The sequence below is a fragment of the Neopsephotus bourkii genome, unplaced genomic scaffold (assembly GCF_033783945.1).
Source record: "Neopsephotus bourkii isolate Nb327-2 ecotype Australia unplaced genomic scaffold, CSIRO-AGI_Nbou_v1 NB_1350, whole genome shotgun sequence".
Classification (NCBI taxonomy): Eukaryota; Metazoa; Chordata; class Aves; order Psittaciformes; family Psittacidae; genus Neopsephotus; species Neopsephotus bourkii.
This window is the reverse complement of record NW_026901829.1, coordinates 280,729-296,269: the sequence shown is the minus strand read 5'-3', so window position 1 is coordinate 296,269 and position 15,541 is coordinate 280,729. Positions and strand designations below refer to the sequence as shown.

At 41.9% G+C, this 15,541-nt stretch overlaps 1 protein-coding gene across 5 annotated transcripts in view; it reads left to right on the top strand.

The window, feature by feature from the left end:
* TFG (trafficking from ER to golgi regulator) overlaps positions 1-14,721 on the top strand; it is a 31,326-nt gene extending 16,605 nt beyond the window's left edge. For 3 of the 5 annotated variants that reach the window (XM_061366591.1, XM_061366590.1, XM_061366592.1), the window contains 6 exons: positions 255-338; positions 1,250-1,396; positions 2,733-2,900; positions 4,943-5,083; positions 11,734-11,823; positions 13,953-14,721. In XM_061366591.1, coding sequence (XP_061222575.1) covers positions 255-338; positions 1,250-1,396; positions 2,733-2,900; positions 4,943-5,083; positions 11,734-11,823; positions 13,953-14,323 — 1,001 coding nt within the window. In that variant the 3' untranslated portion in view covers positions 14,324-14,721. The remainder of the gene's footprint in view (positions 1-254; positions 339-1,249; positions 1,397-2,732; positions 2,901-4,942; positions 5,084-11,733; positions 11,824-13,952) is intronic. The other 2 variants (XM_061366593.1, XM_061366594.1) reach the window with 2 other exon arrangements.
* The last annotated feature ends 820 nt before the right edge of the window (positions 14,722-15,541 follow it).

The window sequence follows — 15,541 nt, the reverse complement described above, 5'->3', positions numbered from 1 at the left end:
TTCTATGAAATTTTCAAACGGATAATGTCAGAAGACTCCCTTTTCTAGCCAGTCATGCTTCTGTCTTACCTTCTGTGCATAAGTTCCCAGCACACTGATTTTTGGGCTGAAATAATAAACTTTTTTCCTAGTAACTTCAGAATCAAATAGGGAAAGTTATTTTTCAGTAATGAAGTAACACCTCTGCCCTACCATGAAGGTCAGTAGTTAAAAGGCTTTGCTTTTTAATGTAACTTTTTTCATGTTCTTTTCAGATGGAGATCTTATAACAATTTTTGATAGCTCAGATCTTTCCTTTGCAATTCAATGCAGTAGGATACTTAAGCTGACATTGTTTGGTAAGTATAGGTGCTTGTCTTTTCTTTTAATAATGTTTATTAAAATTCTGGCAGGGGACTTCACTGGAAGATACTAAAAACTTTCAGCTTTCACCTTAGAAAAATAAAATCAGTAAATTAAAAATATGGTCTTAATACATGATATTCATTTCTCTCATATGACATCTGAACTTAAGGAAACTGAAACTATTCTCTTTATAAGCTTACTTAAAGTATGTTATATGCATGTTATATACACACACACACACACACACACACACACATACTCATAGTGTTTTTTTCTTAATGTTATTTTCCACATTAACCCCACTCTAGCATTTGTGATGTTTTCTTCACAGGTGCGTGAGAAATCTAAGATGATGGTCATTCTGCAGTGTTATTAGTACACTGCTAAAAACTAACGTTAATTGCTTAAAGCTGAATAGACTTCAATATTTATCCGTCAGCCTTTGTATAAAATAGTCCTTTATTTTCAAGCTACTGTTGGTAAATTAGCATATAGTTTCAAGGAATAGCAAGCAGCTATTAATTTATTCATGAACTGCAGCAGTTGTGTTTACTTTACATTAATTCTAAAGGCACTTTCTAAAGGGACAGCTTTCCACAACCAAGTATAATATTTGCACTGGTCAGGGTATGTTCCTGGAAATAAGGAAACAATGCAGAAAACTTTACTCTGCAGTTCTGGTACTGGGGATTATGCTCAACTGAGATAATATTAAAGGAACAGTAAACTCCAGAAAGAGTTCAGTCTGTGTTGACTAAACTTTAAAGTTTGTCACTTTAAACTCCACGGAGGATGATGATGCTACAAGCAAGTAGAAGTTGGGATTTATTATTATTTTTTTTTTAATTAACTGGATTTCAAAATATTACTGCAGACTTAAATTTATCTAATTGCTGTTTTGCAGTGAATGGACAACCAAGACCCTTAGAATCTAATCAGGTGAAACACTTGCGTCGAGAGCTGATAGAACTTCGCAATAAAGTCAATCGCTTACTGGACTGTTTAGAACCACCAGCTGAACCAGGCCTTTCCACTAACCTGCCTGACAGTGGTAGGTAGCCTGGCAAAGCATTGTTTGGTTTGATTTGCAGAGTTGGGTGCTTTTTAACAAAGTAAAAAATGGAGTCTTGAATATTGGTTGTGATAATTTGTAATTGTTGCTTGATGGTTCAGAACATAATTTTTAATGCTTTCTATTTGAGAGACAGAATTTTTATACAGATTATCTGAGTAAAGCACTAAGCTAATTTGGGAATAAAACTAAAGTCTTGAGTTTCTGTGCCATGTATGAAAATGCTTTAACTAACACTTTTGAGTCACAACAACATTTTGAGAGACCTTTGAGCTGAATTAATAGGTTGTTGCTGAAAAGTTCTTGCTCCCAGCTTAGCACTCCCACTGCTTACTCTGGGCTAGCTGTGGTGCTTAATCTTGTCAGGTTGCTGAGAGAGTTTGATTCACTAAAACAGTAAAAAGTGACTTCGGCGAAGAATGTATCTACTTTCTTTGCCAGATTAGGAAATTGAATCCACATATTTTGAGCTCAAACCTGCATCATAGCTGACTCAGGGTAAGGAGCACAAGTGTGCAGGTAGGGATGGGAAGGGCTTATAGGGAGAGAGCAGAATGGGAGAGGATTCTTCCAGTTATGAGACACTGATCTCCTAGTTTCGGGCTGTTGTACTGTAAACACTGTACCTCTGTGTGCTTAGCTACAGATTCTGGGTAATCTGGGCACAAAAAATAATGACACAAAGTCATGGAGTACAGCATTCTGAGTAAAGAGGCAAACCAAGAACTCCAACCTTCCTTTTGGGAAACACTGCTTTTGTATTTTAGAGTGTAAACAAAGCTAGTCAGTCTAAACCCTCTCTGCACTTGTTTTTAAGAGAAAATGTGGCACCCTACTACGTAAGGGGTTTCTGAGTGCTTCACTGCTAGGTGTACAATTGCAAAATGATAAACTTTACCTGTCAGTTTAGGAAGAATTCAGGGAGAAGAGGATAGAAGAAAAAAAACTGATATAATAAACTAGAACGTATACTATAAGTTATCTTAATTTTGAATTCCCTGTAGGCAGGACGTACCACAACAATATGTTTGAAGCAGGAACCTTGTATCTTTGAATTGAGGGTGATACAAGATACTGATACTCTGCAGTGTCAGTGTATCTTCAAGTAACTGTGTAATGAAACTTAAACTCTCTGATTCAGCACAGTTTGAGATACAACATTGATTCATCACTATTTTATTAACATAATCATTTCAAAAGTTAAAATATTCCCTCACCCCCCAAACTATGCAATTCAAAGTTGCTGTAGTACAGTGCATATATATGATTGTATTTCAGATCTTGGGAATTAATAACGGGACATTTTGTTTTGTAGATGCTGTAGATGGGAGGGAGGAAAAGCCTGCTGCTGCTGACTCTAGTGTTAAGCCATCTACTCAAGTCATAGCGGCAAGCATGTCTGCATTTGATCCGCTGAAGAACCAGGATGAAATCAGCAAGAATGTCATGTCAGCATTTGGCTTGACAGATGATCAGGTGTCAGGTAAGAATATGTCTTACAAAAAGGAAAGCAAAACCTGTTTGTAATCAGTGACTTCAATCTTGATTTGCAACAAAGCATTTTATTTTGGGTATATTAAGCTGTCTTCAGTATTTGCTGTTTCTTCTCAGAATTCCAAAACTTGGTATGTTAAGGTGTTTTAACTGTGTTTGCTAACTTGTATAGAAAATGTTGAAATGTTGCTTTTGTTTCTAGCAGTGTGCTTTAGCTTGGAGTAGAAAATGGCTTACTTATTTTACTAAAAAAGTATAAATACTTATTTAAATTTATTGTGTAGACTAATTTAACTTGTATCTGCCAGTGATAGGAAAAGAGTATCCACTGCTCTGCTTTGGGTTTGACCTTACAGTTCATTTTCTTGGCTTGTGTTTTGCTGTGTGGGTCAGTTGGAATGTTTTGTATGACCTTGCCTTTTCTCTGTTCCATTTCAAAAGTAAATAGTGTTAACTTTTTTACTGTTAACAAAAAGGAATAATATACTTATCTGAACTGCATTTATTCTTGAAGAGCTGCATGACTGCTGGCCCTACCTAGTAGTAGAATACTAAACATAGAAAAACTGATTACACTAAACTGAATGCAGTCAACTTAAGACAGGATAACTGAAGTTAAAAAAGCAATGTAGAATATAATTGGGAGTGATGCAGAATATAGAGAAGTGACTTTTCAGAGAATCTATGGGTCTGGCAAAGTTCAGTGTAGCATTGAAACCTGAAGATAAAACTGCTTTTAGCTAATGGGATGTGCTGTGTACTCTCAGCTTTAGAGCAAGTAAATTTTGTGTGATGGATGAGGTAACGATGCAGGTGGGTAAAGGAATAGCAACTGGAGCTTGTTTCTACAGTATAGCTGCCTTGACAAAAGTGTGGGGTGATAGGAAAGCATCTGCACTGTGTGATTACAGCTGTGCAGGATCCAAAGTTGTACCCACAGACAGACTGGCTGTCTTCAGACAGGGGTACTGGTCTGTGGATCAGGCTTATTGCATGATCTGTTCCTCCATGGCACATATTTTGTATTGTCACAGCACAGTTATTTCGCAAACCAGGTAAAGGTTTGATGTTTTTTGATAACTTACACTGGGTTGTCTCTGAACAACGAAGTGATGGAGTAAAGCATTCAGTACAACTAGTGTAAAACTGGAGCTTACTGTTGAAGGAGTGGCTTTGTCTTGTTATAAAGCCTCAGTGTCACTTCATGCTTTGATCACAGCTTCAGTGTTTATGTGTCTTCATAAATTTTTCTGATTGAGTGGGCTTGACCATGCTTCAAATGTGCAAAGAGCTTCACAGAGGATTAATTAAGCAGGATATAAGAAATCCCATTTCTAAAGCTATAATCCTGCAGTTATATATATAAAGGCAAAACCAGAAGTAGGCAGATTTGATTCCTTTTCTCCCTGATAAGGGTACCATGAAAACACAATTAATGGCTTGTTGGATGCGTATTTATATTATGTAAATATAATGCTCTTAAAAGTGAACTTGCAGCAATTCTAATGCTTGTGTTTAACTTTAGGCATGTATTTTAAAGTAGCGTCTCATAGGTAGCATTCATGTAGCTAGGAGCTGGGAAGATCCGTGTGGACCACAGTAAAACTCTAGTGCATTCGAACAGTTTCACACAGCCTTTCACCTTTGCTCCAGATGAGAAAGAATAGGTACGTAGGTGCATGTGCTGTCCAAACGTAGCAAGTCTTCAGTTGACATATGCAAGGTTAATGCTTGAAGCAGTGGAAGAAGCATGTTATGGAGGGGTTTATCCCACAGATGGGTCAGGTTCCTTGGAAGGATGAAACTTGAGTTGCCTAAAGACAGGTTGAAAATTCCCTCCCATATATTCACAGGAGAGTTTAGGTGTTGCAAATATGTGTGCAGTTCTAGCTTGGGTGTGACTCTCAGATGGAAATCTATGGAAAACTGAAAAAAAATTGTTGAAAACTTTGCAAAGTAATGGTCTTGTGCAAGAGTTTTAATTCAAACTTTGTTAGTTTGAAGTGCTGTATGTTGTCCTTGTGCCTCTAGGACCACCAAGTGCCCCTGCAGAAGAGAGATCGGGAACACCGGACAGCATCACTTCTTCCTCTTCTGCAGCCCACCCACCTGGGGTTCAGGCACACCAGCCACCGTACCCTGGCACACAGCCACAGACTGGTCAGGTGGAAGGTAAGGAGCATGTTTTCTGCTGTGTAATGCATGAATGATGGTGTCTGAATCCGAGGGATCAGCAGTTATAACTTTATATTAGCAGCCCAAAGTCAATACCAAACTACAAAATCATGTGTTCTAATAGGCAGAAAAGCTTTTTTCCTGAAGTGCTGTTCAGCATAGAAACAGCAGATGGAGCAATAGCTTTATGTAAAGGTAGGTGATGTAAGGTGAAGAGTATTTTCGTAGTACTGTTTTCTACTTACATCTGTGCTTACTTTACTGTAAGTCAGATTTATATAGGCTGCACGATACAGCTGAAGATCGTCGTTCCTATCATGCTCTGTGTGTTGAATCAAGCTTTTACTCAGCTAAGTTTGTTGGCTTGTCTTCTGTGAATTAAAAATATTGTTTACTCTTAATTTCTGTCTAACAAGCCAGAGCCACTATTTCATTGCTTCTTTATTACGTACAGCTCTGTGCTAGTGTCATGGCTTAACCCCAGCCAGACAGCTTGTGCACTCACTCCCAGTGAGTGGTGCCAGGCTGGAAGCAGTCGAGGCCCACATTCCCCCCCGCCTCCCCAGGGGCTGCCCCCCCTTCCCTGCTCCCAGAGGGATGGGGAGGACAATCGAAAGAATGCAACTGCCACGGGCTGAGTTAAGAACAGTCTAGCAACCAATGTACAACACAAATCACCACCGCTACCACCACTAACAACAATAAGAGATAATAGCAAGGGAAAAGAGTGCAATACCATGTGCCGAACAACGAGTCTGACCCAGCAGACCCCCTGTCCTTCCGGGTAACTCCCAGTTACATCCTGGGCATGACGTGCTCTGGTATGGAATACCTCTTTGGTCAGTTTGAGTCAGGTGTCCTGTCTCTGCTTCCTCCTGGCTTCCCCTCCTCCCTGGCAGAGCATGAGGCTCACAAAGTCCTTGGCCAAACCAAAACATCATTTTTATCAGCTCTGTTCCCAGCCCAAAAGTCAAAACACAGCACTGCACCAGCTACCAAGAAAGAGAAAAACGACTGCCACTGTTAAACCCAGGACAGCTAGTCAGGTTAAATCTTGTGACTGTCTCATTGCTTTATAGTTTTTCTGTGTAACCCTTGAGAGCCTCAGCTGGCTCTCCTTTAAGGCTTGGTCTTAACTCTGATGTGCAGATTCCTTTATACTATGCCCTTTTACACGTTTTTTTTTTTTTCTTCTAAAAAGAAACCTATTCAGAGGTTTGCTGTGTTTGGGCATCATTGTTCTACTCATATTTTTGAAGAGCTCTGATCCTTCAGGTCTGCATAGTTTTGGAGGAAACTGTCTGTGGAGTGACTTTGGTGCTTCTGCCTCATTATGAAGTACAATGTAAAGTTGTTTCTGTGCTAGTGTAGAAACAAGTTGCAGCCCTCTGATGCTTTCTGTACTGACGTAATGCTGAGACACTTGAGAGGCATTACTGAGGAGGATCACGATATCCACAGTCACTTGGAATGTGTTGGCTGAAGGGCACTGTAACATTCTGACATTGTTGCAGAGCATTTGAACAGTTCTTAGTTACAAATAATATATAAGCAGGCGTGAATGCTGTTGGTTGCAATAAAGCTTATAAAACACTTATTTTGCTGCTTTCAGCTTTGGGGTTCCCCCCCCCCCCTTTTTTTTCCCCCTTGCTTCTGTATGAATTATTCATGTGATATGAAGAAACATCAAGAGACATCTTTGTAGCTTAAAGATACAGTTCTTCTGTCAGTAACAACAAAACTTAAAAAAATACATGCCCTCAGTTACTGAACTTGCGTTTTATGAATTTAGTCTTTTTACTTCCATACAGTAATGTATGAGGTTTTAAGTGTCTATGTTAAACTAGACTGAAACAAATGAAATGCCCTAAAGCACTACCAGCACTAGGTTGGAATCCTGACTGGCTGCTAACATCAGGGAAGGGAAAAAATACTTGTTTCAGCAAAACTCTCTGTACTTGCTAAAGGAGTTGTCTAGGCTCATGTTTCAGAGTAGATATAATGATTTTTCTGAACTTGGGTTGAGGAAAGTAGAGTGCTTTTTTTTTTTTTTTTTTGTATTTTTAAATACTGAATTGTGCTTTGCCCAAGTCCTTTTTTATTTTTAGGTAAAAGTACAACAGTAATAATTGCGAAGGTTTTGGTCTACAGCTTATGCAGTTCTTATTGTTGCCACTGAATATGTTAAGTATTGATTAGGTTCACTCAATGAATAAAATAGGTTCAGTTCTTGAAGAGATCAGAAGTTATTATTGCACTTTGTTCATCAGCAATGCTAGTGTCAGGGCTTATGCTGTGCCTTTATGTGCATGGTAAATAGTGGTCTCTTACCAAAGCGGGGTAATATGTGTGAAATTACCAACCTGAGGTTTGATTTTTAATTAACTAAGTTGCTTTTACCCAAATTGTTCAAAGACTACTTTGAAACAGGGAGTAGCTTTCTATACTTCACTGTCTGATAGCACCGCAATCCAGTGGTAATTTGAGGACCTGTCCTGTCCCATGAGAACTAGTGCAGGGCCATGGCCCAGCCAGATCTTTGGCTAAGTTTTGATGGTCAGGTTTTCAGCAGGATGGTCTGGTTTTCAACAGAGCATGTTCTCGTTATAAACTAGTTTTAAAATACTAGTTCACTTCTGAAATAAACCCCAAATACCCCAAGCTGTGCTTCTGCCCCATCTTCCCAGTGTTTGCTGAGGAAACGTCAAGAGAAAAAGGAGGCTTATGAAAGGTGAAAGCAAGGATAGGCGGCCTGGGAAGAATACAGGGATGTTGTCTGGGCAGCTAGGGACCAGGTTAGGAAAGCTAAGGCCCAGTTATAATTAAACTTGGCTAAGGATGTGACAGATAACAGGAAGGGATTCTGTAGTTACATTGCAAATAAAAGACAGGCTAAGGACAATGTGGGCCCTCTCTGGAAGCTATCAAGAGAACTGGCTACCCTGGATTTGGAGAAGGCTCAGGTTCTTAATGACTTCTTTGCCTCAGTTTTCACTGGCAAAGGCTCTGACCACACCACTCAAGTCCTGGAAGGTAGATGCAGGGACTGTGAGAATGAAGACCCTAGGCCCACTGTAGGAGAGCATCTGGTTCAAGACCATCTTAAGAACTTGAACATGCACAAGTCCATGGGACCTGATGGAATCCATCCGCGGGTCCTGAAGGAGCTGGCAAATGAAGTTGCTAAGCCACTGTCCATCATATTTGAAAAATCGTGGCAGTCAGGTGAAGCTCCCGACAACTGGAAAAAGGGAAATATAACCCCCATTTTCAAGAAGAGGAAAACCAATGACCCAGGGAACTACAGACCAGTCAGTCTCACCTCTGTGCCTCGCAAAATCCTGGATCAGCTTCTCGTGGAAAGCATGCTAAGGCACATGAAAAACAACAAGGTGGTTGGTGACGGCCAGCATGGCTTCCCTAAGGGGAAATCCTGCCTGACCCATTTGGTGGCCTTCTATGATGGGGCTGTGGACAGGGGTAGTGCAGTTGATGTTATCTGCCTGGACTTGTGTAAAGCATTCAACACTGACCCACATGACATCCTTGTCTCTAAATTTGAGAGATATCAATTTGATAGATGGACCACTCGGTGGATAAAGAGGTGACTGGATGGCCACATGCAAAGGGTTGTGATCAATGGCTCAATGTCCAGCTGGAGACCAGTAACAAGTGGTGTCCCTCAGGGATCGATGTTGGGACAGGTCTTGTTCAACATCTTTGTTGGTGGCATGAACAGTGGGATTGAGTGCGCCCTCAGCAAGTTTGCCGCTGACACCAAGCTGTGTGGTTCGGTTGATACGCTGGAGGGAAGGAATAACATCCAGAGGGACCTTGACACACTTGTGAGGTGTGCTGATGCCAACCTGATGAAGTTTAACCATGCCAAGTGCAAGGTCCTACACCTGGGTCAGAGCAATCCGAGGCACAGCTACAGCCTGTGCAGAGGTTCAGAGCAGCCCTGAAGAGAAGGACTTGGGGATGTTGGTCGATGAGAAGCTTAATGTGAGCTAGCAGTGTGAGCCCACAGCCCAGAAAGCCAGCCATATCCTGGGCTGCATGAAAAGAAGCTTGACCAGCAGGTCAAAGGTGGTGATCCTGCCCCTCTACTCTGCTCTTGTGAGACCTCACTTGGAGTATTGTGTACAGTTCTGGTGTCCTCAACATAAAAAGGACATGGAACTGTTGGAACAAGTCCAAAGGAGGGCCACTAGGATGATCAGGGGACTGGAGCACCTCCCGTATGAAGACAGGCTGAGAAAGTTGGGGCTGTTCAGCCTGGAGCAGAAGAGGCTGCTTGGAGACCTCATAGCAGCCTTCCAGTATCTGGAGGGGGCTTATAGCGATGCTGGGGAGGGACTCTTCATTAGGGACTGTAGTGATAGGACAAGGGATAATGGGTTAAAACTTAAAGAGGGGAAGTTTAGATTGGATATAAGGAAGAAGTTCTTTAAGGGTGGTGAGGCACTGGAATGGGTTGCCAAGGAAGTTGTGAATGCTCCATCCCTGGTGGTTTTTTAAGGCCAGGTTGGACAGGGCCTTGGGTGACATGGTTTTAGTATGATGTGTCCCTGCCCATGGCAGTGGGGTTGGAACTAGAGAATCTTAAGGTCCCTTCTAACCCTAACTGCTTTATGATTCTGTGATTCTGTTTTGAGGATATAAGTAAAATGGTGATGGCCATCATGTGACAATCATTCTGCTTATACTGGGGATTATTTTTTTAATGGCATTTTTGCAAATAGATGATACTGAAAAAGACATTTCAGCATAGTGCTGTCTCATTTGGCATGCCTGTGCTATTGTACCACTAAATCCACTCACTGAACAGAATCTGTTCTGTACAGATTTGAATGCTTTTTTAGTCTTTACTGAAATGGATGCGAAGTTTGTTCTTGTAAGCACTTCACGATCTTCTAGGGAAGAGAATATTGTGTGAATACACCTGTTTGTCTTTTTTCCTGAATCTGGCTAAAATGGCTGTTTCAGTGCACAGGAATAATGGTAAATGCTGGCAGATCCTTGACTGCAGTAAGTGCTGCTTAAGTACAAAACCAGACACTGATGCTGTAGCTCATCTTGGCTTCAGAGTAGAACTCCAGTGAGAGGGGAAAACTGTGTTTAAGGACCAGGTGGATCCCTGACTGCCTTCATGGGTGTAACAACGACACTGGGACACTTCTCTGGTCCTCACTAAAGCTTCTACCCAGGTGAAGACAGGCAGCCTTCCCAGCTTTGGAAAAGCTCCCTGCTGTGACAGGGTGTTAAGAGCAGGGCTATCTTTCACAGCACTTTACTCGGAGCGTCCAGCAGGTGCCAGTGTGGTCATTGCCTTAGCCTATAGGTAACCTGAGACAGGCAGCTTCTTGCTGCTTTGCTTCTCTTAGAACATCCTCTTCACAGCTGAGTTGAAGCAACAGAAAACATGCTTTCTGAGTCTCTCATTCTTAATTACCAAGCTAACAGGCTTAAATTCTTTCAAGCCTTGTGTTTAGCATGCTCTTCATCACACAATAGCTACATACCAAATAATATTTTGATCACTTTAGTGTGAATGTAAGATACCGTTGCTTTCAAGCTGCAAGTAAGGCAGAGAAAAAAAGAAATACAGAGTTCTTTTAAAGCAGTGTGCACAGGGTCTGAGAGGACTTGGAGCAGGGCTGAGTTGCATTTTTCTTGGTGCAGTTTAGAAGGTAGGCTTTACAGTGTATTTATGCCCGTGTTGCTTTTTGCAGGATGAATAGCAGTAGAGTAACACTTAAAGTTGCTAGAGTAACAGTGAAGTTTCCATGTCTGCTCCAGCTCAGCCAAGCTTTAGTTGTGGCAGATAATTGCTTTTGTTCTGTGACTGTGCCTGTTAACTACATTGAAAAAAGGCAGAAGCATAAAGCCTGAACAAGGCCTATAGGTGAAGTCTGAACAAAAATTTTGCCTCTTCTTGCCAAGAAATTCGGAGGAGTGAGTTTAGGAAAACTTCACACTGAATTGGAATACCCAAGCTTAAGAATGATCTTATTTCTGCTTTAGGATGTATGCCCCAGCTCTCTTTAAAAGACTTGGCTTACAGCAAGTCAGATACTGACAGACTGGTGACTTATCTGGAAGATGTGGTCAGAATAAATAATGTACCACTATGCTTATAATGCTTGGATGCAGAAATGGTCTTAAAAAACTAATATAAACAGACAATCTGAGGACATGTTAAACTTTTGAAGTACTTTAATTTACCATGCAAGTTCTGGAGCAGTTATCAAGATGCTGAAAGATTCCTCCTCTGTTACCCACCAGAGTAGCATTGATTAAGGTGCATGTCTTCTGGCATCTTCTGAACACGTGAAATGGTCTCATGTGCTGACTTAGAACTATTTATTCAGTTGGAGATAGACAAGCAGCATTTAATCTTTAGAACAGCATGGTTAAGAAACTAAAATCTGTACATAGATTTCAGTTGGTAACTGCTAAAGCTAACACTCAGGTGGAACACATATATTCAGACTTCACCCACCATGTTCAGGTTCCTTGAAAAGACCTTTTTACATGTTGTAAGTTTGTTTCTGTGATTTTTGAGTTGTTAGGATGTTGTTCATTGTGTGTTTGTAACATAGCTAGGGTGCTGGCCTTCAACTAAATACGTTTTTAATCCGTAGGTCAGATGTATCAGCAGTACCAACAGCCTGGTTACCCTGCTCAGCAGCCTCAGGCTCAGCCTCAGCAGCAGTATGGTATGCAGTACCCAGGTAAGCAGCTCACTCAGTTCCTGAGCCTGTGGGGCAGGTCAGGGTGCTGAGAAGCCACAGTACCCATTATTCTGATGGGAACTGGCACAATTCAGAAATCACTAGAAGAGAACACTGTAGCTGTCTATATTTTTAATACACATTTGGAGTTGTGGTGTCTTTATTTTACTTGGTTGTGACCCAGAGCGGACTTCATTATTAATCAGCAGAATGTGTTGTTAGAAAGGTAGGCAAAATTAATCACCTGAAGTACGAGCCATTGTCAGGATTAACTTCTGCAGTCTTGGGATTCTGGCAGGTGACTGAAAGATCCCAATTTAGCTAACTTAAATACCATAGGTATATAAAGATGGCCCTTATTTCTTGCATCTAGAATGATTTTCATGTACAGAATCTAATGGGGTGCACACTGATTATAGCTGTCATTAACTCCTTAGCTATTATAAGTACTGTACATTTCTGAGAAACTTTCAGGTGATAGGCTTTTTAGTTGTTGATTTTGCTGATGCCTCAGGTAAAGGTGCCAGTAGACTTTTAGCAGCAGTACTAAAAACTTTTGGTACACTGGTGGTTTATGTACAGTCAAATATGAAATTTTTTAATTTATTTATGAAGAAATTCCATTTTATCATAAAGAAATATATTTACTTATTTTGTATAGAAGAACCCTAGAAAACTTGGAACTGAAGGTTTAGGCCCCCACCCTTGTTCCTGTGCACTGTGTGAGAGCTGGTTAATTTGGGTGTCTAGATGGTACCTTGTTCCCTGCAGATTTCTCCCCCCCCCACCCCCCCATATATAATTAGAAGACAGTGACAGACTTTATGAAGTGTAATTAAGAAGTAACAAGCCTGTTGGAAGTAGAAGGGTCTGTCTGACGTTCTTTAGGCTTAAAAACTGTGAGGGGGTAGTTTCCATCTGGTTTCTAGTCATATTCTACCATTACCTAATCTGTTCTTTTACTGGAGAAGTTCCTGTGAAAGCTGTAGTGCAGGGTGCGATTCTGCATTCTAATCTACATCATCCTCACCTAAGAATGAAACACCACAACTGATCTCGATGCCTCTGCTTCTCATAACTTAGCTCACAATTAACCTGATCTTTCAGAAACAGTCTTTTTCCTTTGGAGGACCTAGCAACAGCAGCCTTTGAAGATCTTGCCTCAAAGGGTTTCTTGTTTGTTTTGCTGTTGTTCCCATGAGTATTGTCTCCTTTGAAACCCCTGTTCCCTGAGAATGGGATCTATTCCCACTCTTGTACATCTAACAGAAACAAAGTGGCAATTTACTCATGGTAGTAAAACCAGACCCTTCAGAGGTTTGTCTCATGAGTAAATGTTGATCTGGGTTTCAAGGTGAGTTTATTTACTCCAGTGCATTGTTCAATCCTTACTCTTTCTGTTTAGGGCTGTGCACTCTTAATAATTCGTGTGTCTGGTGTTTAATGCTGACAGGATTCCAGTCACTGGAGAGGTTTCATTGCAAGTAGCTGCAGGTGTGTTTCATGGTGGATAAAAGTAGCTGTTTCTTCATGAAAGGAGCTGTGTCATTTTGAAGCTTTCAACAAGGGAAATTTCCTCTGGGAAGCTTCTTTTATACATAAAAATCAAGTTTTGGATTTGGACATGTTTAAATGGAAGTTCTGTGCTGAAGTATTCTGTTCTGCACAGATTTCTCATATTGAGCTCTAAAGAACTGAAAACACATATGAGTTAATCAAAGGCATGACTTAAATTTACACCCTGACAATTTTTTCATGACAGAGTAGTTTTGAGTTTTTATTTGGGGGAAAGGTTGCATTTTGCCTCATTTGCTAATGACGACTTTTATTTTTCATGTGATGTGATGGTAAAATACTATTTGTTGGGTTTTTAATTTCTTGTCAGTCATGAGAAAACTGTTTTGTAGTGACTGTTTTCAGTGTTGCTGTGCTGCCAGAATAGGGTCCCGACAACCAGGCAATGTGTTTATGTGCAAGGCAGGAACAATTGCAGTTGCTTCTTGGTTTGCTTTCCCTGTGCTTCCTGCCTTGTTTCATGTTTGTCACTGTAAGCAAGTGGAAAACAAAAGCTCTTTCTGCGCGTGCCGCGGTTCGCCGCGCTCTCACCGCTTTGCTCTTCGCCTTTCCAGCAGGCTACAGCCAGCCACAGCCCCCCTCGCAGCAAGCCCAGCAGTTCCCGGCCTACACCCAGACGGCGACTCCGGCTGCGGCTCCGGCCCCGGCCGCCGCCGCCTTCCCGGGCCCGGCTCAGCAGGTGCCGCCGGCGGCACCGGCGGCGCAGTTCGCGGGGGCTGGTTACCCGCCTCAGGCATACGGTTCTGCGCCTCCCGCACAGCCCAGCCCTTACGGAGGCGGCGGCCCCGGCTCCCAGGCAACGGCCGGCGCCTACCAGCCGCGGCCCGGCTTCAGCCCCTCGCCCAGTGGGCCCAACCCCTATGCCCGCAGCCGGCCGCCCTTCGGCCCCCAGGGCTATTCCCAGCCTGGACCTGGCTACCGGTAAGGAGGTACTGGCCTGGGCACCTGTGACCCCATCCTGAGCTACTCCAGGTATTTCAACTGAGGTTCCAAAACTGTAACGAGGCAAAACTGTGGCTGTTAATTCAGTTCTGCTGGGGGAGGGGAACGACCAAATCAATCTTTTCTGCTTCAAATTGTACCTGCTTCCTCATTTAATTTTGGGGCTGAGTGGTTTTGAGGAAACACTTCCTAAGTGTCTGTAAAGTGATTGACATTCTAGCTTGCCTTTTGTGAAGGACAGGAACAGTAGCCCACTTACCAGGCTTGGTTTTACTAAATACCATGATGTACTAAATTAGATTGATTCTGGAGGTAAAACTAGATGTATTATAAATTGTAATGCTCACATGGGAAACTAATAAAACCCCTGAATCTATTAAATGCCTGGTCTTGATTGATAATGGAGAATGCTGAACAGCGTAACTGGGTGCATGGTGGGTCTGCAGCCACCAAGGTGAAGATCAGCCGTGCGCAGGTTGGTAGGAGAAGGGACGAGAGTTTTAGGTGTGTAAATGGAGAAGGGGTTGTCCACAGAGCCTGCTCTTGCAGAGGTTACGCAGCAGTAGGTGGTTTTGTTCTATCTCCTGTTACTAACTGCCATGTAGCCCTTGTACCAAGCGGGTAGGAACCAGTGCACATCTTAAAGCCCCATATCAATTTTGCTTTTAAAAGGAGTAGGCAGATAACTGCTTTACTGCTTGAAAATTTAGGCCAAATACATATTTTTAAAATAGAACTCTTAAAAATGAACAACTTTTGTACAGGTTCTTTGCTGCTTAGAAAAAATTGAGAATGCCATTGTAGTGACTTGATTCTGAGCCAACAAAAAGCAGATCAAGAGCTGTAGCAAGTTCAGTGGCACATGTGACAGGAGAGGGCAAAGCATTTTCCCAGCTAATATTTTCCATCTTATGGATTCTAGGAATACATAAAACTAAGCAGGGAATCTATAAAAACCCAAACTGGAGTAAGCTGCTTGAACTCTCATAAAGACAACTTAGGAATTAAGGAGTGAATATATTTCCTCCCTTCAGGACCTCCCTGTTCCCCTGTAAGCTGCACTTCCTGCTGTTTGTGCTCTCCACAGCCCTAGTGCCTCAGGGGCTGGTCACACCAGAACAGACTGCTGAAGTAAGCAGCATTTGCCACAGGAGCTAGTATTTCTGTATTTCTTTTCATGGAAAACGCTGATGAAGACTGC